This window comes from Colletes gigas, unplaced genomic scaffold, assembly GCF_013123115.1.
Source record: "Colletes gigas isolate AHSC1104 unplaced genomic scaffold, ASM1312311v1 Colletes_gigas_Sc00001, whole genome shotgun sequence".
In the NCBI taxonomy this organism is placed as follows: Eukaryota; Metazoa; Arthropoda; class Insecta; order Hymenoptera; family Colletidae; genus Colletes; species Colletes gigas.
The window spans coordinates 11647817-11673898 of record NW_025106630.1 but is presented as its reverse complement, the minus strand read 5'-3'; the positions used below and the strand labels follow the sequence as shown (position 1 = coordinate 11673898).

Sequence of the window (26082 nt, the reverse complement as noted above, 5' to 3'; positions counted from 1 at the left end):
GAATCGTCGAGTATAAAACGATCGTTATTGGCCATTATTATCGCGCGGCGTTTAATATAGACCAGCGAGCTTGAGCTGACACCGCCGCCGGCCAGGATAAGCCAATATACGAGCAGGCTTACGGGTTAATCCAGCGATTTTTAAATTATCCTCACGAAATTGCGTCCCCGTAGGATCAGAAGGCTGGAACTTCTGAAACTGGTAGATAGGACCGGCCTTGCGCGCTTAGGTCTGCCTGGCCAGGATCACGTTTGATCCTTCTGGGTATACAGATCCCTCTTGCACGGCACGCGTCCTCCGCGAACGAGGAAACACCAAATTTCAACCCATTACGTCTCTCTTTCTGTGTCCTCTTTCTATCTTCTCACACAATCAAAGATTCTTCTCCTTAGAAAATAATCTTGTATTTACTTGTTGTCCGAGGTGGTCCAAATCTTCAAAATCGTTAAGTTTAATGGTGGATGGACAAAATTTATGTAATCCCCCATGTAAATCCTTTGAAGGAACGTTGATTTCCATTTATAAATTTGGTAAAAGTGAACATTAAGTAAAGCAATATTCGGTTGAGATCAAGAGTCCACTTAAGGGTTAAGAATGTATTAGTAGGAGCTACGATGGAATCAAACCCTTTCCCCACAGTGGCCAAGTTAGGCGTCATTGGTCACAGTAGCACTTTTTTGGGGTTGCAGGTCCGCGAACAAGGGGGTAGCAAATTTCAAGCCACCCGATCTCTCCCGGCACACTCTCTGTCGCTGTATCTTTCTAAATCCCTCTTTCAAACGGACGTTTCTTTTTTTCTTACAAACTGTCGGCTTTCTAGGCTTTCCTTTTAAAGTAGACGAACCGCGGCGAACAAAATGCAAACCGCCCCGGGGGCGGCGCGAGTCGGCCGTCGTGCTTTTTACATCCCCTCCCACCCTCCTCGCTCGCAGCACAGGGGCAAATATTAAAATCTCCTCGGTCGTTCCGGCTAATTACAAACGAACGGCCAGTTTGCTCGCTACTTTCTCCGTCGAATTATCGCGTTCCTCGAACGAACTATACTCGACCGTCGAGTCTACGCGATCGTTCGGAGATTCCACCCCCGCGATATGCGGTTAATTCTATAAATATATTGGTACACAGATAGATATATTTATCGACCCGCGTTGCTATCTCTCGAGGACATGTATTATTCCACAGGACATGTGACATTTATTACACAATAATTGGCTCATTTTAGGGGCGACGTACTTGCACAAAATTGTTCGAAACTCACGATTCGCTCTAGATAAACATCCCCTATATCGACTCTGTACATTCTCCGAAAAGAATAACCCATCAATTTTAATTAATTAAAACACACACCGTATACACACTCGTACGAACAAGACGAATAATTGACGAAACTCGCGAATGGCTCGCGGTAAACTTTGCCACTGCTGACGGTTCCTGCCAATTTAAAAATTCCGGCCCATAAAAAGAACGATGGCCGGTGACCTCGTCGCGTTGTAGCAATTTTATTAAGTTCGCTCCCTCGTGGGAAATACTGGTTCGTCAACCAGCGTTCGAGGCCGCGAGGCTTTGAGCACGAAAAGGGAAAACCGAAGGGAAAAGAGTTCCGGTGGAACGTCTACGAGGTTTCCACGGGTGTAGCAGCTTCCAGGGACGTGGAACATCGCGGGAAGATCGAGAGGAAGGAGCGGACGAAAGGTTCACGGGGTCCCTTTTACGTAGGAGGAACGAGCAAGGGGGTGGCTCGACCGCAAACACCTCACGTAGCATCGCGTAGATTAAAGCCTGGCCCGAAGTGGGGCGTGTGTGTGTGGGAGCGCGTGTGGAAACGAGTGCGGCGAAAACACACGGGAAATCTTGGCAGCTCGCGGTCGCCGAGGATGCACGAAACGCGCGGAAACAGGGACAGAGACGAACGTGGACCAAAAGAGGGAAAAAGGGCGAGCGGGGGGGAGGGTGGCGAAGAAAAATCAACTCGAGAACTTGCTCGGATCAGACACGCATTCCGGGGGACTCAGTTTCGTAAGCTGAGGTTTTTTTCTGGCAAGGAGGGGATCAGCGCGCCACGGAACAGTGGGTGGAAAGGGGGTGGGGGTCTCGACGAAACTTTTCCAATTATCTCGTATTAAAAGCTCGCGCGATCGAGATCGGGGATGCCTTCGGCGTCAATTTTTTGCGCCGATCCTCGACGAATACCTCTCGACGCGCGAACATCGTGTTTAAGGGGGGTGGCTCGCGACGGGAACTTGAGTTTTAGGAAAACCGACGGAGCCTTTCGATCGAACGCCCCCGAATTCCGGGACCTTTACGATCGTGATTCATACCGGAGGCGCCAGACGTTGGGCCCCTTCAATTTCGACGTGAAACGCGCGTCCTGGAACGATAATTTAATGACCCTGGGCTCCGTCTTATTTGCATTTTCCGCGGGGCGGCCCAATTTAATGGCGCCGTCCGCGCCTAGCACGGTTTATTACTCGAAACCTATTAATTTCGGATACTGTCTACACGCATTCGTCAATTTAGTAGAATTATTCAACTATTGACTTATTTCCAAATGCTTCTAGAGTAGTAAAGAGAAATTAAACGTATTTAATCACCAGAGGGAGAGATACTCATGCACTTTGGATTGCGAAAGACGCGCCCTGGATGTCGCTCACCCACTTTGGGGAATAGTGGTTTAGATTTCCTGTAAGATACGTCAAAGGTGACTCAGACCCCAACCCTTGATAATCCCAGCGTGACTCTGAAGTCGCACACCTAGTATTCACATTTTTCCTACTATCGCCATGCATCATGATTTTAGAACGGTGTCTTACAAAAAATCAGTGTACAACTATTATACAATATTATATCTACTTCATTCTGAATGCAAGTGCATTCTAGTATTCCATATTACGAGCACTACTAGTCAAAAGAGCATGAAATTTCTTATAGATTCATAATATTATATTAAAAAATATTCCATATTAGAACACCTATCCCTATTGCAGAGGGTTGATTAATTTAAATAAGCAGCAACTCGACTTCCCTTCGTTTTAAAGATCGTCTGCCTCGTGTTAGATCCCAGAAGAAGACTCGTCGAAAATACTTTTTCAGGGGGATCCAGGCACCAGTGTCGGTTTCTAGTTTTATTTTATTTAACGCGGGATACGGTTTTCCTCGCACGCACTCGTCAAAGCTTCCCCCTCCGGCTCGTGGCATAAATTACAAAGTCGTCGAACCGAGGGACGACGCGCCGGGAACACGAAATTATACTTAGTAGAATGTTGCCCGCTATAAAAAGAATGCCTGACGAAAAATGTCCCGGAACGATTCCAGGTTGACCACGACGTCAACGCGGCGATGGCACGACGTCGAGGGCCATAAACGCGCGAGGGGTAGCGCGGCCGTAATTTTCAGCCGTAAAAGAGAACCATTGGTACGGGAGGGGTGACTTAGACGCATGGTGCGTTACCCCAGTCGTTATTATTTTACTGGCTCTAAACGGCCGCTACCGAATACGCCCCGGCGCACAGTGGGCGATTTTGGCAATCTAGCTTTACTTTATTGAAATATACATTCTTTCTGAAGATAAAAACTTTTATGTCATAATATAATATACAAGTTCCATTAATAGTACCGTTACTCTTTTTATGAATTTCTTTTACAGGTATTTATAAAATGAGGTTTTATGTTTGTACTGTGATTTCATACTTCATTTTTAAAAGTAAATAACTTTGGTGTTCATCTATATTCTTTAATTTCGTTTTTTCTAATGTATTTTGGACAATATAGTAATTATTACTAAGTTTTGTAAAAACGTTTTTTTTAAGTATTAACATTGTACAGTACATTAAAAGTTTTTTTAACTTTCAGAAGACTTTAAAATTGTTCTGCAGCTCTCTTCAATCAAATTCATGGCACATATCAATTAATGACTAAAAAGGATTATGTTGTAAAAAAATTTGCTGCGCATATTTGCGCGTTTTCAAGAAAATCAATTTAACAAGTAACACGTTTGAGGCGAAAACGCGCTCTTCATTCACGCGCCCGAGAAAGCGATATGACTATATGACTATGAAACCGATTAAACTATTATATAAAAAGGAATCTGCAGACTTAATAAAATTTGAGATAGACCAAATTAAATCACAAATAGATGAACTTCGACCTGTGAGCGTAATATTTGAAAGTACTAAAATACTGGTAACATGCCAATTACTCTTCACAATGGTAGATGGTAAAATATGCACTTAACTTTCACAATATACTTCTAGTCAAACCTGCTATATATGTGGCGCGAAACCAACGGAAATGAATCAAGCTATAATTAACAAACCAGTAAACAATGAAATGTTTAATTTTGGCATATCTCCATTACATTCATGGATTAGGTGCTTTGAATGCTTGCTGCACATAGCCTATCGACTGGAAATTAAAAAATGGCAAGTACGCGGACGTTCAGCAGTTGACAAGGAAAAGGTTGCCAGTAGGAAGAAGGTAATACAAATGAAATTCAAAACCGAAATGGGCCTTTTAGTGGATGTTGTTAAGCAAGGGCATGGAACTACGAATGACGGAAACACTGCTAGAAGATTTTTTAAAAATACCGACACTTCGGCAGCAATTACCGGAATTGACAAAACCTTAATCCATCGATTTCGAGTAATTTTAGAAACCATATCCACCACTTCAGAAATAGATTCTAATAAATTTGCTGCGTATATTGAAGAAACAAGAAAATTATATTTAAAATTATATCCTTGGTATTATATGCCGTCAACTGTCCACAAGATTCTTGTCCATGGAAGAGATATATTAGACAACTGTATTTTACCATTAGGACAATTATCAAAAGAAGCCCAGGAGAGTAGACATAAGGACTATAGACGTTATCGAGAAATATTTACACGAAAGAATTCGCGAATATGTACCAACAGAGACATATTAAATAGATGTCTGTTTTCATCTGATCCGAAAATATCGAGCAACAACGCCTTTTCATTGAAATCATCCAAACAACACAATAGAAGCCCTGATGTCAGCCTATTATTAAAAAATGAAGATCAGAATCCATCATCAGATTCCAGCGATTCATATGATTCGTCTGACGAAAGTGACATTTGACCATTTTCTCTTCATTAAAAATGTGAGTATGACTAAAATGTTATATTCGTAACATGCTCTGAAGACATTAAAAAGATATTAAAAAAACTTTAGGCAAATAACTTCAGTCAGTAAAAAGTTATTAATTTAGTAAAGCTAGATTGCCAAAATCGCCCACTGTGCGGCGTAACAGTCGAGCGGTGCCGGAATCGCGAGATCGCGGCTCGATTTACTTTCGTCGAAACGAGTCTGGACGTTAACGCGCGATAACGTATTCCCCGCGGTGCAAGGAACTCGGTGCTTGTCGGGGCAATTTGGAGAACGTGCTAGGAACCGTATCGATTCCGGTTATCTTATTGAATTCATCCGTGTCCCATTGTTCTACGTAAATTGCAATTAAAGAAGACTACCCTTCGAAAGAATTCTTAAGATCAGGAGTCGAAGAAAATACAGAATTCTTGAATTTTAACGGGGCCTGTGAGAAATCGTGGCCAGTTTCCAGTCGTCCGGAAACAAAGTTTCGTCTTCCCGTGGACGATAGACCGTTGAATTTCGCGAGTTCCGTCGCGTTCTCCGCGGAATTAAGATCGTCGGTCGGATCGCGGAACGGGAACACGTGTACCGCAGTAAAAAGTCTAACACGTTTAATCGCGGGGCCATAAACGAGCAGTCGCCGACGAAGAAGCACGATGTTATCGGTGCACGAAACCGCGGGCCTCGTCGGAGTTCGGTCGGCCGTGCACGGAAGAAAAATTAATTCTCCGCCGGGCAGAGCTTCCTATTATTTTAACAGCCCACCCTACCCATCGGCGATAATTGTACGCCATCCACGTGCTCGAAAGGGAACAGATACGTTCGATCGTAAACAGAATTTCCTCCTCGATAGCAACGTCCGACGATGGAGAAAAACTGCGTGGGCGGAGGAAAGGAACGAGCCAGCTTAATCCTCGCACGCACTTACGCAAGGAACGTGGCGTGAAAACCGCTCGCGATGGGCTGGATCAGTCCTCCTCCCGGATATAATGCTCGTGAAATGGTCGCTTTAGTATGATATACGTATCACTTACGCCGGGGCGATAATGAAAAGATTTGCTGGGCTCTTTACGACTTCCGTGGCCGCTAACGGGGCCTCTGTCTCGCTTCTTTCCTCCGCCGTTCGCCCTTTTCGCTCGCGCTATCGCTTTCGTTGCACTTGGTACACTTCCCTGACTCTTATTAATTTTTCATTAGCCTCTCATCCGACGAAATTGACCCTCCCCTTTGACTCGGTGAAAGAGACCCGAACTAAGACTTCCGACCGCATCAAAAGAAAATTGATATTCCCTGTTGTTACGTCGCACAAAGGAGATTGTGTTTTCTCTTTCGTCCGCATATCGATGAGCCACCCCGGGTTCCGGACGGAATTTAGCAACCCGCTGCACCGCCAAATTCGATATTCGAAATTCGTCGTCCATTTTTCTTCGTTACAGACCGTTTTTATACAGGGTCAACAATGTTAGGGGTATAAATCTATTTTCATATTGTGGAGGAATGTTAGGATAGTTTTAAGGCGGAAGCAATCAGATTGTTAGTGTCTATGAATATTTAATTAAAATCACTATTGTAACTTCGTAGTCTCCTTTCACGTATTTAGAGTGGATAGAGATCAATGTATCTCCCGTGTAAGTTGCACGTAATTACGCTCCTTTTATTCACTTTCTCATAAAGGGTGCTTAAGTAAATTTCCAACGATAGATAACGCGTTACGATCGATTTAATGCGAGGAGGCTAGGAGAGTCCAGGTAACGTCCTCCACGGTCTTCTATTCGCGCTTATCTGTTGGTCTATTTCTCGGTCGCGACGCGCGTAATTTCTCGTCGGTGCTCGACAAATCCGGGACGACAAATCTCGGGCCTCGAGACGCTTTGGAAATCGCGTGGAGTAAGCGTGTCGCATATCAGCCGGCAGTTAGGCGGATGAATGACGCTGGGAAAACAGCGTGCACTCTGGCGCGCGCCATTATTTCCGCGCGTACGCTAAATCATACTTAAAGCTCCGTTCCCGTGGAACTCGTCCCTCCCGACCTTCCACTCTATTTCCAACGGTGGCTTTTACTCTCGAGACCGTGGGCCCCCGGTAACGAGACGCTGCATCGAGCCCAGGAAAAATTGGATTCCTGAAATTTCGAGGGCGGAATTTTTTAATACGCGCCTAACCGTGAACCGTCGCGTCTCCCGGTCGAGACTTCGCCTCGAGACACTTCAAAGGGCACGAGATTCCCGTTGGACGAGAAGAAGACAGCCCTGGCGCGGGCTCCGCGTGATTTAAGAAGCTTGACTCCGCGAGTCTGCACGAAAAATGACGCGTAAAAAAATATTTGTATATTGAAATGTTAAAGAATATGTGAACGAACGAATAACTAAATATTGACGTATGGGATCGCCGAGCTCGAGCGGTTGAGCGGTAAGTGACCCGGCCAGAGTCAAATTCGCGGCGACAAATAAACGATTTGTCGTTTCGGAGGACGGTGCGCGTCGCGACCCGTCGCGAATTTATCAAACGCGAGAGCCACCCTCTGACAAGCGGCATAACGATGCCCGCAAACATCATTTGGCACTCTCGCCCACGCGAATTCTCCGGGCGAGCGCGCGGCTAGTATCGGCACCGCGGTATCGTCGAAAACCGTGAGAACGAGTACGCGTCGCGACGCCTCGCGTCAACCCGTGGAAGGGTCGATAGCTGGAGCGCGAAAATTCCGGCGTTAAAAGCTCGTCGCGGCCGGCTAATATCTGTCTCGGCCGGTTTAAACGCGTCGCGGGACGCCGACATTTTTCTTCGGTCAATTTAAACGCTGTCTACGAGTCGACCGTGAAAGCCTCCGCGCCTCTTTTTTCCCCCGGTCGAATTTTACTTTCTTTTTTTTTTCTCCTGCGGATTGTATTTATCGCGCGAGCCGCGAACGATACCCGCGACGCTCGAATAAATTCGCCGCGCCTCGAAGCGAGTCGGGGCGGCGGACGGAAATAAATGCTCGCGCGAGAGCTGGCGTGACGCTCGAACACCTCCGTTTTGCTCTTGCACACCGGGGTCCGCGTTACGGATTTCTCGAGCGGTCCTCGATGGGGGTTAAAGGTCCCGACCGATGGACGAGCGACTCGATTTCTGGTCGCCGCGACCGCAGCTACCCCGGAAACGAGTTCGACCGCGCGGACCACGCGCTTTAATCAATTCCGTCCGTGCGGTGCTCGCGTTCTGTTGACGGAATTTGAATCGCGATCGCTGTTGCGGCCGGAGAAGTTTATTTCCCGTATTTATTTATTCAAATGAACACGGGGACGGTGTAATTGGGTAGATTGCTACTAGAAAGGCACCGCTAGAATTATTTTATGCGTTGCGCCAGGAAGGATCGATTTTTAGTCAATTTTATGATCACATCTAAGAAATTAAATATTATTTTATCTGTCAAGCGTCTATTTGCATTCGTATATTCTGTAGCGGCTCTTAGCACCATGTGCGAATCGAGCTCGCCAGTAAAGTGTACAGGGGCGTATTTAAACGCTAAAAGTTAATTAATTTCTAAGATTTCAGAGTCGAAATTAAATTGTGCTGCTCGAATCGAACGAAACTCGCGTTCGAAAGGACGCAGAGTTTGATTCGACGCGTAAAAATAAATCAAGCGGGAGATTAAATTCCATCGATCGTGTTCTTCGATTCGCCACGCGATATTTGTCTTTGAGTAACGGGACGCGCGATTATTCCTGGCGGAATCGAAGTATATTCCGTCGGTTTCCCGGGGCCGTTCTCACGGCGTCGCGTCGATGGGCATCGAAACGATCGATCGGTTTCTCCTGAATCATGCGGGTGTCTGGCGCGAGCCACGCGGAATATTTCACCGCGGACGTACGCTAGGACGAACGAAAGAGCTCCACTTAGGTGGGGGGTAATATACGTCGCCGAGGGCGGTAACTGTCCCCGTATATTATGTCCCGCGTGTCCGCGGGGACATACATTCCAGCCGGCTGTATCCACGGTAAACAATGTTCCGAGAGCCGTGCCTAAACGATTCCTCGTGTCTGCAGTTATTTTGGCAATTAATCGCTGCCGCTGCCTCCCCCGCTCGCTGAAATATCGCGTTTCTTCCCCGCGAGCGAGTTTTTCGTTCCCTTTTGCTCGACGCTGTTCCCTCGTTTCCCGTCCTCCTCCCACGAACCTCTTCTTCTCGACGAAGGGCGAGTCCTACGCGGGAGCACGTACCTTCCAACTTTATTCGTTGTCCGTCTTCCTCGCGAATTTTCTTCCAACGTCGACGTTCCGTGGACGGATCGCGATCCTCCCAACTCGTCACCGCCCCCTCGTTTCTCCTCGTTCTCTCCATTCAACGAACTCCACGGCGGTTCGGAAATTTTTTGTCAACCAAGTTTAATACACGATTCGGGAGAATTTTGTTTTACAGTATTTTAATAGTATTAAAAGGTTATCGAACTTTTTCTGTAGTTGTAATAATTCAGAGATCAACGTTTCCAAACCTAATATGTAAAACTGTAGTTTTAACTTCTCGTTTTACCATGTATACCTACGCGAGCACTCGTATTCCGAGAGTCTCTTTCCGCGAAGCGTCGTTTTTTCCTGTTAACTCGCCAAGCTTCATTTCTTCCATATTAAAGGAGAATTAAACAGAGCCCGGTGACGACGTAGTCGCGACGCATATGAAAAATCACCGTCTGACTCCTCGCGAGGAAAGGATATTACGATTGTTGCGTTTTTCCTGTTGGAATCGTAAATCTTCCGTCGCTCCCAACTTCTCCGGGGGCTCGCGAGTCCCGGCCTGTCTCGTTTACTGCTGGAATTTTCTCGAACCGATAAGGGGGTGCACGTATCCAGTGCGTTCTCGTGTTATTTCGCAGTTCGAGTTCATTCCAGAGAAGTTTCACTCTACAGCGCACGAGTATCTTTATATAGATACATATAGAATCTCCAAATACATAAAATTAAAACCTCGAACGAGGGTTGAAACCTTCTATTTTTGGACAAAATTGTCAGAAGACAATCCATACCATTTTTATAGCAACTGAAGATTGGAAATGAATTAATCGAACGGGTATTATTATTGTATTAAAAACAGTAACGTTGAAGCCATTTTCCCAAAATGAGAATAACCCCATTTTTATCATTCAGAATTACATCTACAAAGAATACGGTAAATCGACGAAGATGATAAAGCAAAGCTAATGGATGCAAATATAGGTAAATCGCGATTGTTTAAAACGCAATATAAAATGCAGGAGGACCTTCCCACCGATCGGTATTAAAAATATCGAATAATTCGTGGGGTTGCGATCAATCTTACTTGAGAGGTTGGCCGCCTCCTCGGGCAGCCGTCGCCCAATAAAACGATACCCGCGATAAACCTTTCGAAGCCAATTAGAGGCTAATTGATTTTAACTGTAAATCTATGAGCCCCGTCCTGGGTGCCACGGGATTGCGGTTAAGACGGTGCCGGGGACTTCTGCCAAGCAGTTGTTCCCGATAAATTTACGATGACTAAACTCCCGGTTCTTCGCGCTCCTCGTTCGTTTTCTTCTGTTTCTCGGCGTTAACGACTCTCGATCGCACCATCTGTCCCACCGCGATGCCTTTTGTCTCTCCCGAAAGTCCTGGCCCTCCAACCCCCCGCGGCGTTTCCGTATCGACGTCGAACTTATTATTAAACGATCCTCGAATTCTCTCAACCTTATCACCGAGACGTTAGCGGAAGAATAAACGCGGGTAATTTAAGTTATCGCGTCCATAGCAGAGGCAACTTAAAAATTATTAGACACTAAGGTAAATACACGTAAGATACACAGACTCTGTGTACACGTACGAGTTTGAATAAGATATTCGATGCAGAAGCGTACGGATGCCAGTTGTTTTATTGTTGAGAACAGTGCATAGTGTACAGGTTTTTACTATCTAGGTCTCGTAAAGCAGTTATTTCTCCTTGACCGTGTCTGGAAGCATCGCCCACGGGCTCACGGGATGGGAAGTTTTCGCGAGCCATGATTCTTTCGGTGCCCTTTAACTGCAAACGAAAAACAGACTTTGCATAGAACACGGTTGTCGTTTCGGAATAAAAGATTTTACGATACTCACTGCATCCCAGATACTGGATGCAGACGTGTCCCACGGGGCAGTCGGCGTCCTTTTTGCAGGTCTTATCCGCTTCCCGTTTGCGTCTGCTGTCCGGGATGTTCAAGGTGACGACTTCCGTTTCGTCCTGGCGTTTCGGGGGGAAATTATTCGTCGCGAATTCGGCTCGATCTCGCATAATTATTTACAGTAAACTCCTCCCCCATTTAATCTTGTTATCAAAAGCTTGGATACGAAGACTTGCAAGTTCAGAGTCTATTAAACCCTCGTTGTATGACTTGACTTTAATAGATAAGACTCGAGAGTAAGTAGTACGAACTTGTAACAAGTCAGACTCGTAATTGTACGGTAAATTAACAAATTTTTACGGACTCTAAAGGTCGTTTGCGGTGTGTTTTAACCCAAAGTTTGTACTCACCGACTCTCCACTGGGATCGTCTAATCGGATGACGTGATACTCTGGTTCGTCCTGCGGACGAAGGACCAAGGACGATTAGAACGCGATCGCGATTTACCAGGAACGATTGAACAATGCGTTTGTGGGGTAAGGCAAGCTCGTATTTCTGTACCTTGTCGTCCTTGATGATGCACCTGGTGGCCGAAACGGCGCACACAAACAGCAGAACGAGAAACAGTCGACTCATCTTCGAAGCTATCCTCGGTCGGACACTCGCGAACCCTAGCAGTCCCCGGTTTTTATACGAGGGAAACGCGACGTTATCTTTATCGTAAACCTATATTCATTAGCGTTAGAAAAATACAACTCCCGATCGTGTCGTTGATTAGGCCGGACTTCTTCGTCGCGTTACGCTTTAATGGCGTTCGTTAACGAGTGGTCGGCGGGAATCTCCGCGCGTCCAACCGGACTTTTTTTGTTTTTTTTTTAAGGGAAATGAGTTCGAAACACGACGGTGGAAGGAAGATACCAGATATCGTAAACCGCTGTCGGGCGAGCCGGTCTCGGTCAGTTCATTTTCGCGTGCAGTCTTTATCTAAATTGGAAACATAGAATTGGCCTGTAAAACGTCTCGTGGACTGCGACGACCAGCAATCGCGTACCACGGTTTACGAGCTGTTGTCAGTGGTGATGGGATCAAATCCAATACGGCGACTAGCGCTACAAAATCCACCGAACGATCATTTTCGGATCCCATAATGTTACGACGGACGGTAGTTTATCTCTCGTTGCAATTTACAATTCGTTCCGGAGGAACTGGAAACGGAAGGCAAGAGTTGTCCAACGCTGTGTTTTTTTCTCGCCGTCCATACGTTTCCGTAGTTAAAGGCGTTAATTATCGTGCATCCATTAGCCAGCGTGCTCGTTGCAGGTGCACCGATAACGCCACGCACTTAATTAAAAAGATCTTCGAGCGTAGCATCGGGTACCTAATGTCATTTTTAAGCTCGCCTAATGGCCCTCGCGGCGATTAAAAGGCGAACGCGACGAGGTATTAAAAAAATTGGTAATGCCTCAAGTCGGCCAAGGATGTCGTTCGCGGTGGAAACTGCTCCAGTAACTTGGAATTGGATAGTTAAAACTCCATCAACTAAATGAGTTGCTAAATTTGGAAAATATAATTTCAGCGTTTGTTAGACGTTTGCTTCGGGATCGTTACTCGAGTTTGACTCGTCAAAAATCAACACTAAAACGGAGGGCTTCGTAGAATTTCTAGCACGAAACGCTCGCTGATAGACCTTTTCCCAGCAAAATTTTATTCGTCTACCATCAGGGGGTGGCATTTTCGAGTATTTTAACGGGAAGGTTGACTCGTTAAAGCGGTTGTCCGGCGAGAAAGAGGCTCCGGTTCGAGTCGGCGTGGATCAGAAAATCGTTAAACGGTCGTTTTTCTTTTTACGCCTCCGGGAAACGGCTGCTTCCCTAAAAGGTCCCGTCTCGTCTCCCCATTTTCATATCGTCCGCCGTATTTCAGTGGAATATAAAAATTGCTCGGTTGTATTACGTGGGCCGGGGCGCGCGTTTCGCGTCACGCTTAACAGCCGGATGTCTCCTGCGCGAAATTAATTATGCACGAGAGGCGTTTCGCGGCATTTTAGCGGGTACGTAATAGTAATAGTAATAGTCCCGGTATTGGGAAACTGGATGGTCCATTCTGGAGGGGACACCGGTTGAAACCGCGCGACCGTCGACCGTTTGCGTAGACGTCCAAGTTCCGGAGGACTCGAAACTAGCGGTCCTTCGACGGACACTCGACCGGAGGTCCTTTGTTCGCTTGATTACCGAACACCCTGGAAACCAGTCATTAGCTTGGCAAACAGAGAAGTTCGCCACCGCGGGCGCGACCCGCGAACTTCGCAGAGACGACTATCCGCGATGCGTTGTCTCTTCGAATAATTCAGAGATATTAATTTCCACCCACGACTATGGATCTCTGCACGAATTGTTTACCAAAAAGAGAAGAGAAATTGTCCTTATGATGAAACACACTTGGAGTGTCACGAGTTTGACGAGCGTTTGTATATTTGCTTCCACTCGTTCGAAACAGTGTCGAGCGTGGTTTACAACTCGATGCGCCTCGGTTTATTTGATCCTTCGGCGCGGGGGAGGGGAAAAATTGTATTTCGACAGAACCGTGCGTTTCGGTTGTCATCGAGGCAGACGTTGCGCGAGAGGAGTGGGTTGCCCTTTGAAGCGGAACGGAGCCCGGAGGGCCAGTATTTAAAGCAACAAGCAGAAACGCGATTAGACACAATTCCACTGCGGTGGCGCGCGAATCTAAAAGCGTCGTAAGGTCGACGAGAGACTTGGACAAACACGCGCGGAGGCGCGCTAATCCCGCGAAGAAAAGGAACACGTCTCGTGGAAACGGTCCACGGAACAGGTCAAACGACGCTTGGCGATATACACCTCGTAGCCGCGGAGAATAAATGGTCGGGAAGGCGTCGAATTCGAGATCGTCGGTCGCTTATATTTAGAGCGTGACTGTGCCCCGCGTTCTTTCTCGTTTTTATAATTCGACGAAAAAAAAAGCAGCACCGAGTTTGGGCAAACGACGATTTCGGCTCGTTGTTCCGTTCCGTTCTCGTCGATCGACGTGAATGTAAATTTACCGAAACGCGTACGGTCGGTCTCCAACAGTTTCGGAAGCGTCGCCCCCTCGAAAAGGAAATTCGTCGCCGGTACGCGAGCGCGGCGTCGGCGTCGGTATTAATATAATATTTCGCGCGTGACGCGAACTTTATTCGCTGCGGTGTCCATTCAACGACCGACCGAATCAAATAGCGGTTCGCAATATCGATTCTCGAGGTAATCCGGTTCGCCTGGGATTATAAGTTAAAATTTCACAGACTGATTACGAGCGGCGGAAGGCACGAAATTATTTAATATCGATACGCGGCGAAAAGGGTAGAGAGCGGTTCGAGGGGCGAGGGGGGGGGGGGCGAGAAGGGAGGGGGAGGAAAGAGAGACTATTATTGATATTGATTTCGTTGGGAAGCGTGTGCGAGCCGGCACGATTCGAATCGTGGGAAAGCAGCTTAATTGGGACGATTATCTCCCCAGTCAAAGAGATAGCGACCAGCATTTCATGATGTACTTACGTAACGATTAAACCGCGTACATAGGCCACGAGGATACGTTCGAGGCACATCGTTAACGATGAAACTAATGCGGGACGGAGATTGGGTGGTGTGGTCGATAGGATTCCCTCATCACGTTTGGAGCGGCGTGGCCTCGTGCGCGCCTCCCATCTACGTGCGATATCTCCTCGCTTTAACAGCCGCCCGTCGTCTTGACTTACGATTTATCGATACATTGTATTAAAAAGAACGCGGTAATTGTCTTTAACGTCTATTACGTTATTAAATCGATTAACGCTGCCCCGGGGGCCCGGGGCTTTTCCGGATTCCTGGCGGCCGACCGGGTAATTGATACCATTAAACTTTTTTTCCCTTCCTCCTCCCCCTCCTCTCGCTTCGAGCGTGCACGGTAACGTCGTCTTTCCGGTTGATCAACGCGATCCTCGAGCACCGTTACGTATTCCTCTTTTTTGCGCCGTTTTCAACAGGTCGGCAAACTTGTTTCGCAACAGCGTGAAAACAAATGACGCGGATAACATCGGTGTTAATTGTCCGTGGTGGAATCGAAGTTCCTCGAAAGACGATCGAACGTTCATTTTTCCACTTTTTAGGGAGACGAAACCGTCAAACACTTTAACCCTCGAGTGGACTCATCCACTTAACGTTCTTTTCTATCAAATTGGTAAATGGAAAACAATTTTCCACTCAAGGGTTAATATAAGATCGCCAAAGACTAGACCGACAAATTGTACCCTTTCTGACGCAGTACTCTAAATTTTCGCCCGTAACATTTGTTATTTATTACTCATTTTTACGGCATAGTCTCGATCCAAGGCACAAATTTTAAAGGGTGGTCCAGAATATGCGAAACAGGGCACGTGCAGGCCATCTTACAGTCAGTTACGATCGCAAAGTAAGCGGTGCTGGTTTATGATACATCATACGTGTACGAAACCGTGACGAAATCACGCTAGGAAAGAAACGATGCTTTCGTTGCATCGAAGTCAGCCGTTCGTGGGTCACAAAACCTGACAGTAAACCCTTTCTATAAATCCGCGCTGCAATATCGGCTTCCAGGACACGGAGAACGCGAAGTTGCAAGATTTACAGCATCGAATACTACGGGACCAACGATGTTCGACGCGGGGGGTTGTTGACAGGGCGCTTCTTTCGCCTCGAGGATACTAATCGAAGTACATACGTCTTCCTCCATCGACGTTGGTTTCCGAAAACAAGCCGCCGCCACCCTCTCGTTCGGCCAGATATAGACTAATTTCGACAAGCGTCCCTCGCGACGTCTCCGGGGAGCAATGAGAGGGCCCGAACGAAAGCGTTCGTCGGCGCCATGGCATTGAATCCTGTCCATTTGTTCCACCGGTCTGCAGAGACGCGCCAGGATACTTCTAGTTCCCTTAAACGGCGCCAGGGTTTAAATCCCCGTAAATCCTCGACGCCTTTGAACGCGCGCAAAACTATCGGTTCGTTGAATCGCGAGATGAAATCGGTATTTCGAATCGGTGCGACTCTGCTTTGATAAAAATTGATCGCGTTGTAGCGTCAAGTTAGGCCAGGTGCAGGGAACGCGAGTTTCATCGGCACAAAGTGGCTCGACTTTCGGTTTCGTGACCGTCAAAACGTTGAACGGGGTACACGGCGCCGTTGTCATCGTCGCGAATTCCCGTAGATCACGTGCACAACGTACCGCGGGCCACGGCGGAGCACTCGAAGGCACCATAAATATACGGTGAACGCCATAGCCGGTGCGCCGTGGCGCTCGTGACTTAATCTGCAAGGGTATCTAGGCCGTGTACGGCCGTGTTACGCTCTTCGTGGATTTATGGCCCGATTCTGGTATCCCCGTATTTTTTTAGATCTTCGTTGCGATGCCGCCGGCTGCGTAATATCCGCGATGCACCGATGCTCGCGTAATTGCTCGCCCCCCGCTTCCTTTTGTTTGTCGATTTCTCGCGAAACGTTTCCGGTTAACGATACGAAACAAATAAACAACAACGGACGAGGCAATCGCCGGAATGGACGCAGTTTCAACGAAATTTCGGGGATCGACGGTGTTGATAATCGACCACGGTCCACGGAGAAAATATCACGCGAAAAGGAAAGCGGGGTAGGCGCGATTTAAAAGCAAAACCATGCGATAAGCAGCGGATAGAACCGCCCCGGGGAAGTTTCGCCGGAGAGGAGCGCGTTTCTCGATACCGAGACGTTGGCAATCCCAACTTTGCGGAAAACTTGTAAAGCCGCGATGAATGCCAGAGGAGAAGGCGAAGGCGGCGAAAATAAAAGGCGGGGGATCGGTTATTCGCGTTGATTCGCGATCCCGCGAAACCTAAGCCCGCGATTCTCGCGGGTTCTTCGAAACTCGACGACGTTTAACGCGCGCGGAGACGAGAGACGCTCGTACACGATACTCCACTCGGGGAATCTGGTCGACGTAACGCTCTGGATTTCCGCTTTAGACGACTACGCGCGCGGGAAAAGGTGAGAGGGAGCCGTTAAGCCGAGTCGACGAAATACATCCGCAGTCGTATAGCTTTCAGGCTTCTTCTCACGGCCGCGGAAATCCCCGTAAGGTTTCCGCTGCTTCGAGAACTAACCCCGTCCCTCGCTCGTGGAAACGATTCCTACTCGAGGGGGTGGATTTCGTAAAAATTAACGCAGCGGTTCCAATAATCCACTCAAGGGTTGAAATTAATCTCGAGTGTAAGACGCGTACGAACGAGTGAAGAGTTTACGCTAACAGAGATGCTTTGAAATTATAATGTACAAATGAAAGGAGTTACGACCCATATTGGTCAGACTCGTCAAAACATTAAGCGATACGGAAGCTTTTCTTTTCACGTTCCGTTAGGTTGTGGGGGCGTATCGTTGGGTTTACTCCTCGTCATTTTTTCTTGCCCAGAGGGGTCCGTCTTGACCTATAAGCGAACGACACGCCGCGATGGTTTCCTCCTTAATTGGGCCACGTATTAATCCGCCTGGAGCTTCTGACCGCGACGATTTATTTGAGGGGGGCGCCGGGAACCGGGAACAGGGAGCAGGAAGACGAGAAAAGAGGGTGATAAGCGAGACGCAGGGAAAAGGAAAGACGCGGGGGAACGCGGAGGATTACGAGGACTTAACTAAACGGACAGCGTCGGACGAGAGGATATTTCTCGACGTTTTATCGTGCCCGGGCGTCGCTCGTTGCGCGCACCGATTGGATTAAGTTTCTGCCTACGTTCACCGGTGAAATTTATCCGAGATATCAAATATCGTCGCGCGGGGGAGGGGAGGTTCGAACGACAACGGGCGAAAAAAAATGTAAATGAAAAGCGCGACGATTATTCGTTGCTTCATGACGAAGTCGTAACGGCTGACGGGGACACAATGAACGCGTTAGAGCACCGTATAGAAACTAACGGCTGTTCGATGTTCGCCGCGGCGCCATTTGTTGGTTAAAGTATGAATTATTATGCGCCGCTTTGTTTTTGTTTCAAAGTTTCCGCGACTTCGACGGTGCAACGCTGAGAATTAAATTGCTGTATCGGCGTAATGCGGTTACGATGAAAAATGTAGATCCGTCGATCGGGTAACGATGCATAAACTTTCACGTTACTTCGGCGCAAATAACAGACGCTATCATTTATATTCCGCAACATCAGCTCAGATCAGATTTAAACTATGATTTAAAAACATTGTTCAGCGGCTCGGGGAATAAATTGTAATACGTCGGGTCTTCTTAGTTATTTATTAGTAGAATGAAACGTTGCCCGTCCGATGACAATGGCGGGGCATCGGCTTTACAGTGTAATAATTGGTAATTATTTAATAAAGCCAAAGAGGCGCCGGACGCATTGTTCGCGTTGTGAAATTGGCGCTTGCAGGCAGCGCGGAATCGACGGAAAATGTTCGAATATAATTAATGTCCGCGACACCTTGACGTTTTATACGCTTCCGGCGCCCGTTGCGCCGGCCACGGTTAATTAATAATAAGCGCTTAATTAAGCGAATGGATGAGCGCTTTTGGTGATTGCGCTCGCGACAGGAATACGCGCAATACGTTTCAATGCTGGCTGAGTTCTGTCTACCTCCCCGAAGCTGTTTTCGATCTTACGGGGACTTCGCGCGATGAATAATTTATGGGAATCGATGTCAATGTTTGATTAGTCTCGCGTGCCTTACGATTTTAAGTGTTGCTTCGTTGGCTCGTCGTCGGAGTTCAATTTTTGTAATCAACCCTTCCAAGAGTAAATTAATTATGTTCGACTTTCTAGGATTATAGAGTTCCATCGGTACCAAAAAACTGGTGGGGATACCTGGAGGGACTGTTCACCCTTTCCCAACTACGATTCCTATCGATTCATAAATTCCGAGACAAAGGAATCGGTCGAGTAAAAGTATTTCACCGAATACATCGATCGGTGGTGAGCGTTGGCGGTTTTTGTGCGCCCCTGGCCGTTCGTGTCACTGTCACGATGCGATCCACCGTTGAAACATATCGTTCAATTATTCCTAAACTAATATTTATCACCGGCCGTCAGCGTCGCGCGTTTATTGTGCCTTCGAACTCGAACGCGGCCGTTCCCTTCGTGAAATATGGGACGCGAAACGTAGCGAGTCCGCGAGATTTTACGAGGCCGCGTAATATCGCGGGACGCGGGCGTCGCCCGTAAGGGAATTATAAAACGTTTCCGCGTTCTCGAACCGAGGGGTAGCTTTGGTCGGAGGACAGGCCGGATGAAACATGGGGGTCGAGAGTCTCGTTCTCCGAGGGGGCGGGGGTTGGTCGTGCTTTGACGGTTACGCGTGCCACTCGAGGGTAAATATCCCGTAGGCTCGTATCGTGCGACAGACACGCGGGGACAGAGAGTTATCCGTCTTAATTTTCCAACGCGGTCCGTAAATAAGTTCTCGTTGACTCGGTTTCTATCGCCGCCCACGGACCGGGGGTAGAACCAGAGGAGAGCGTCTAACTGAATTATGGGAATTAGCGAGCCCGGTGATTTGGCAAGGGTGGCCGAAGATTAATGAAAGGATTCCGCAGACGATCGAGGAGATCGTTCGGTTCTTGTCAACAAGTTGCTCTCGGACGATTTTCGTCTCTTTTGTTACTTCCCCCTGTTGTCTACCGCGAATTGTATTACTTCATCGAGACGCTGAAAGAGTCCTTTTCATCCCCTGTCACGATTTCTACACATTTTCCTCACATCTCTATGGTATCTCTATGAATAACTGGACAACCGAAAGCATGCGTGACGTAGGTTTCTGCGAGCGTCCAAAGTTTCGAACAATCAGAGTTTAGGAGCATCGCGAGAGAGCCATAGAGGCAGAGAGCGGTAGTTAAGAGAGTCTAGCTAGAGTTTAAAGTGGTAGAGTTTAGAGTCAAGCGCGGTATTCGAGACTGCCGGTGGTTATTCTATTTTCCCTCGTTCTGTTTCGTTAATTAAGCATTGTAATCGGTGGATTCGATTCCTATCTCTCGAGAACTCTCCTTGGAACCGATCGATCGACCCGGAACGGTGGGATTTCGTTTTTTCTCGGAGCGGAACGGCCGATATCTGATGGACGATTTTTCTTAGCTTCTCGAAGGGGGGTCGCGATAAAGGAAGGGAGATTTACAAACTGTCGTGCGTATTGTGCGTTCGTGCATCGTTCGCGAGTCCCGATACCGCGATTAAGATCGAATTTCCAGTCCTCGTTCCTCGAGGTGGGCGCGCTCGCTGCCGGACAATTAATAAAAACGACTCATAGATATGCGATAGGGACGCAGGGTTGGAAGCGGGTCGCGTGAGATTTACGAGGGCCGCCCTTTCGCTTATCCTCGATTAGAAACGCCAAAGCTCGGTCTTCGATCGCGACTTCGGCCCCCCCCCGCCCCGATCGTCGGCTCTCCTTTCTCCTCTATTTCCGTTTGGATTCGAAAGAGCGACACCACTTAAGGGATGAAAGGTTTTAACGGGAAAAGTAAGGAGCGGAGTGGGAAAAGTGCTCCTTCGCAGGACGAAATTCGCGGTAAAAGTCTAGTTGTATCGGACAAAAACAGGGGTGAGTTACGAGCGGAGGGTGCGTCGTATCCTCCTCTCGCCCACCTCAACCTCCGTACCCTCGAGGAGCGGATAATTCGAGCGATACATTTGAATTTCCCGCCATTACTCCATCCCCGTACCCCCCGGTCCTCTGTCTCCTCTCGTTCCTAGTCACCACCCCCAACCCGTGGCCATCAGGAGTTTCCATTAGCTAATTACCGACTCGACGGGATAGGCAGCTCGACGTTTTTGCCTCTTTTAACCCCCCTCGATGGCTCCGGGGATTAGATTCTTCCGTGACAGCTGCTAAGAAACAGGATTCCAAGGTCGAGCCTCGATTAAAACTCAATTAACGCTTGCGTGGCGCGAACTTCGTCGCGTGTCGAGACTCTCGGAATTTACTGTCGATCGCTACGTAATTTAAATCGAACCTAACAAACGTGCAGGATCGTCTTTCGACGAAATCTGAGCGTTGCCAGTATTGATTAGCACCGTTGCATATCCGTGCGAAGGGATCAATATTCCCGCATCTCTAGGTGTCCGAGGGTGCATTTAGACGCGGCTCAAGACGAAGCTAATTATAAATACGTAATAAACCCAACGTTTGCAACGGTTGATCGTCGTAAGATCAAACGCGTGTCCGTTCCGCGATGTTAGCGAAATCAATGTAACGTTTTGCATTTCGTGACCGGAGTTACGGGCATTTAATTTTCGCCGTGTTTCTACGATTATTGCGACCACGCGAATCCCGACCGGCCGAACGAGGGCCACCCTTTTATCATTTACACTGTAATTAACGCTTGTGCAACAATTAGTCGCGTTTAGAGCGAAATCGCGTGGAATAAACTGTGACGCGTGCACTGCGCGCCTCCGGCGTTATTTATCGTCGGATTCTTCGTTCCGATATACGTACGCGCGCTGTTCTGATTCTAATTCACGCTTTTCTATTTCATCCACAATTGACTTCTCTGCAAATTGTCGTAAATCATTCTGAACTTAAAATAATAGGTAATCTTGGAAAAGTAAATATTCTCAGGATCGAAAGCATTTTATTTGGCTCGGTTATAGGTTGCTTCCAGCTCCAATAACGCGCACTTTCACTGCCAGTGTCCGAAATGGTCACCTCCTGGCTGAATGCAAGGTAGCAAACGTCGGGATATCGAGTTTCTCGTGCACGATGTCGGGGTATTTCGACACTGGCGATGGCTGTCGAATAAACAAAGCAAAAATCCAGCAGAGATCTGGGTCCATCCAATAACTGTAAACCACGCGGCGACGTGCAACATTCAACAAAACTTGTTTCAAGGAGCAATTGACTTTGCTCGAGGGATCGACGCGAGATCGACTCCGTTAATCTACCGTCAAGTAAAACAGGTTCGATCGCCAATTACGCCTGCTCGCGCATTTACACCGAATCGTCGGTGACTCAGTGTCCCTCGAGCTTCGTTTTCTCTTCCAACAGTTTTTAAATATCGTCGAAACGCGTGTGGTGGTTAGGTTTCGTGTTTCATTTCTAAACAACGCGTCTGTTTGTTTCATACGAACGTGTTCGCACGCTCGCGATTGATTTACCACCGGCGTTTCGGACGGTTTACTGTCGTTCTGCGGTAGGACGGTACACGGAACAGTTAGCACAGCATTTTCGGTAACTGGCGAGCTCGGTCGGCCAGAATGGTAGAAATAAAACTAAAGCGGAAAGAGGAATCGGTAGCAGCGAGGGGCTAAGTGGGTAATGTAATGGGTCTCGGTTAACGCGAAAGCGTCCTGGATGCAGCCCGTAGGAGGGTGGCGGTGCGACGGAATTTTCGCTATTTCCTACGGATTGTCTCGGGGACGTATTTTTCGAAGGGTGACTTTGTCGCTGGAATGGGCTCGCGCGCAGACCCACAGTTTCCAGTAATCTTATTTGCAATATATTTCCCCGGGTCGGAAAAAAGGAACTGCTCCTTAATTCGCGTTGGGCTTTTGGACGGGGCCAGGGGGCTCGTCGCGCGGAATTCCATTGAAAAATTGATGGTCCTCTTAGCGTATTCGTTGCCGACGCTCGGCCGCCACGGCGTTATATTTCACAGCCAAGTTCGTTTTATTCCGGCTGCAACGTGTCTCGTGCCCGCACGTACGAGTCGACCTCGGTGAGGGTTGGAAACGCCAACGTGTGTCCCGTTCGATGGACGGTACCGTTCGATAAATTATTTTTTTACTGCGCTTTTACGAGCAAACAGCCTGCGTTGTATCGCCCGGTGTCCTTAAACTCGCGTATTTCACGCGGCCGCCGATCCTCGTCGCGGCACAATACTCTCGGCTCCGATAACTCCGCGTAAACGTTAGGCCCCCCCGTTGACTTATGGCGGAAAGTTTCCGGTCACGGCCGACTCCAGCGCGAAAACAAAGTTTTTGGGGACTCGCGGGAACGGTGAGCGAAGCTAGACCGTACGTACCACCCTACCAACGCGCCCCAGTTTACGGTGGTTTAATTATCGGCTGTAAATCAAGGGATCGGGAGGGGGCGAAGGGCGAGGAGGGCGCCTCGTCGATAAATCTCCGCGACTACTTTGCACCGAAATAACCGAGAGTGGCTGCGAGAACCCCCGCTCGACCTCTTCGAGAATTGACTCGTGCCGCTCTTTTCTTAATTAATTTTTGCTAATCCCGCCGCGCGGTTCGATTCAATCGAACGTCCAGTGGAGAAGGGGGTGGAAAACTTTGTGAAAAATTCACGCCGAGGGACGCGAACGCCTCCAAGTTCCAGAACAGACGTCCGTATTACCATAAACGACTGGAGGTGGCTGAATTTGAAATCCGTAGGTTCTCGGGCGATGATTCTACTACCCCTGTGCTCGATCTTTAACCCTGCTCTTGCCGCGACCCGAGCTTGAGCGACGTTTGACATCTCGGTTCGTATAATTTATCGAATTATCATATTCCATTAGGTTGGGGACTCGTTCGAATAAGTATAGAAGAGCCGCAGTAATTGTCTAGAAGAGCCACGAGGTTTAAACGCAATTGTCATATAACAGTCGCAATTACGAGCCTATCTACAGGCTAAATTGGAGTCGATTCTTTGGTAACCAGAAGGATAATAACTGATTTCTTGTTTACTTAGAAGGTACTCGTATTGGTAATTGCATTCCAATAACCGGAAAGATTCGTTTCCGAGCTTTGAGCTCTGAATTATCTCTCGTCTTGTACTTATGACCGAGCAAGGGGTAGAAAATAAGCAGACGCTTGTTTTAAGAATTAAAAGATGTAAACTTTGTCCAGTGACAAGAAACAAGATTTTTTTTCACGAGCCACTTGCTCGAGTCGACCTCGCGAGGAATTTGGGGGTGCCCAGGAGGCTGACGATGGCCACGTAACGAAGTGCTCGCGTCTCCTCGAGATCGCTGCCAGAATAAGAGACAAGGGAAAGATTTGCTACGGTATGGAATCGATTTCCCGACTTCTCGGGCGAGAGCTTACGCGCAGCGAAATTCGATCGTCATCGAGAAAGGCTTTCCTCGAGGACTCTCCTGTAGACGGACAGGAGGGAGCCTGTGCTAACGAAGCCACTCCCTCGTCTCTTCAGTGACCCTTGTTTCGCTCCACTTTGCGCTGGAAACTCCTCTTCGTCATGGAAATTACTTCCGCGCGTGGTTCTCGTGAATGTCCATTTTTTCTCGAGGCCTGGGATCCTCGAGTGGCGACGTTACGCGGAAAATCGCGTTCCCCGACGTTTCTTTCGCGCGAAAACCGTGTCCAGGGATTCGTGGTAGACGGTAACTTTCTCGTCGACGATCTCTCGGGGAGATAAGCGCAAAGACAATAGGGTGCCAGTAGGAAATGACAGCGCACGGAACGCCGGGAGATCCGAGGCAGATTAAGGGTCGTGAAATCTTTCCCTGTTTCGCAACCGCTCCCGCCCGCCCTCGCGAGCCCTGCTATTTTATAAACTTGCCGAATCCCCGGTCGCGAAAGTACCTCCTTGAGTTCTTGCTCGACACACTCGCCGAGCCGCGAGGATACGGGGAGAGATAAAAAAAAAAAAGGAAAAAGCTGCAAGAAGAGACTTCTTCTCCTCTCCACGACAAAGTAAATCCCTCCGAAGCCCGTCGAGGCACGATGCTGACTCCGAAAGAGAGGAGCGCTTCTCGACCGTGGCTACTTATTGCGAAAACGCTGAATCGTTGTTAAATTACGCACGATACACCCCCTACCCCCATGAGCAGTTATTCGTTACGTTCTTCTAGGACATAGGCAAACAGGGACCACTGGTTTATTTACTACGGTCAGTTCCATCGTCTTCATCCTTCGTTCGTCTCTCGCAATTTATACTTCTTTTTCTCTTATTTTGCCCGAGCAATTTGGTAGCTGAGAGACAAATTCCTAAACGTCGCTGAGAGGCACGTCCATTTCCCAAACCTGGCGTCGGGTATCCGTGTTCTACGCGTGACCCAGAAAACTAAGCGACACTTGAGAATTTCTCGAGCTAGCCAAACGCTAATCTATTTCCTACGTAAGTGAATTCCTGCTTTTGCAATATCCACCGCAAGATATCGTTGTCGAGAAGTTTAGGAAGCCTTGATTTATTTATTTTTCGTTTGGATTTCTTTGCTTCCCCCGGTTCAGGGGTGCAGCCTTGCCGTTCGTCGTAATTCCCGGTCAGTCGTATTTCACCACGGTACACTGTTGTTAATCACTAACTGCAGTCAAACGACGCGTTAATCCGCGAAGCGAAGCCGATCTCGAATCTATGCAAATACAATTACCCTCCTCTTTGGCATCGAGCTTCGGTTCGCAGCCCTTGGCACGGAGATCGTTCGGTCCTTATCAGCTCGTTCTTCAGAGTATCCTGCAAACGAGGCGGGATCATCCCGGGGACTATGTTAATGCAATGGGGAGAGCCTTATCCCGCGGGATTAGCCGGGTTCGCGGCCCGTTTCTTCTTTTTCTTTCTCCATCCTCTTTTTTTGTTTCTCCGCTCCTTCCACCGGGATCGATCGGACCGTCTGAGGCTGCTTCGAATTATTCCCCGTCGTGACGAAACGCATCCATTTTCAAACGATTGTCTCGAAATCCAATACACGAAAGCCACAATCTTCTCGAAGAAGAATTATTCGATCATGTACACTCTACTTTACAACACAAGACTTTGTCAAAAATAATTCCTCGACTCGGAATCAGATTTGCTTTCACTCGAAAAGAGAATTTGTTCTACGAAAATTTAATTCCAGCCCTCTCCATTATCGTTCAAATATATCGTTTTCATCGTGAGCAAAGGTATCCCACGTTGAATCGAGAACGTAGGAATTCTAGCGTCCCCCCGTTGCAAACTCGATCGCTTCCTGTTTCCTCCGAG

The 26082-nt window shown here is 47.9% G+C and overlaps 2 protein-coding genes across 2 annotated transcripts in view; one reads left to right on the top strand and one right to left on the bottom strand.

Moving 5' to 3' along the window:
* LOC122396860 overlaps positions 1 to 26082 on the top strand; it is a 328173-nt gene that overhangs the window by 141132 nt on the left and 160959 nt on the right. The gene's annotated exons all lie outside the window — the stretch shown is intronic.
* On the bottom strand, positions 10964 to 11844 carry LOC122405423. The gene is made up of 4 exons (XM_043410149.1): positions 11757 to 11844; positions 11606 to 11656; positions 11191 to 11314; positions 10964 to 11119 (listed from the first exon to the last, which is right to left on the bottom strand). Exons 1-4 carry the CDS (start codon positions 11829 to 11831, stop codon positions 11070 to 11072), a joined length of 300 nt encoding a protein of 99 aa, XP_043266084.1. The 5' UTR covers positions 11832 to 11844; the 3' UTR covers positions 10964 to 11069.

What these genes read in the sequence shown, in the direction of transcription:
- LOC122405423 (XM_043410149.1), bottom strand. Translation starts at nt 11,831, where the DNA reads ATGAGTCGACTGTTTCTCGTTCTGCTGTTTGTGTGCGCCGTTTCGGCC. An exon ending in ACGATCCCAGTGGAGAGTCG is followed by an intron (nt 11,315 to 11,605) that starts GTGAGTACAAAC and finishes CCGAAACGCCAG; the next exon opens with GACGAAACGGAAGTCGTCAC. An exon ending in CATCCAGTATCTGGGATGCA is followed by an intron (nt 11,120 to 11,190) that starts GTGAGTATCGTA and finishes TTTCGTTTGCAG; the next exon opens with TTAAAGGGCACCGAAAGAAT.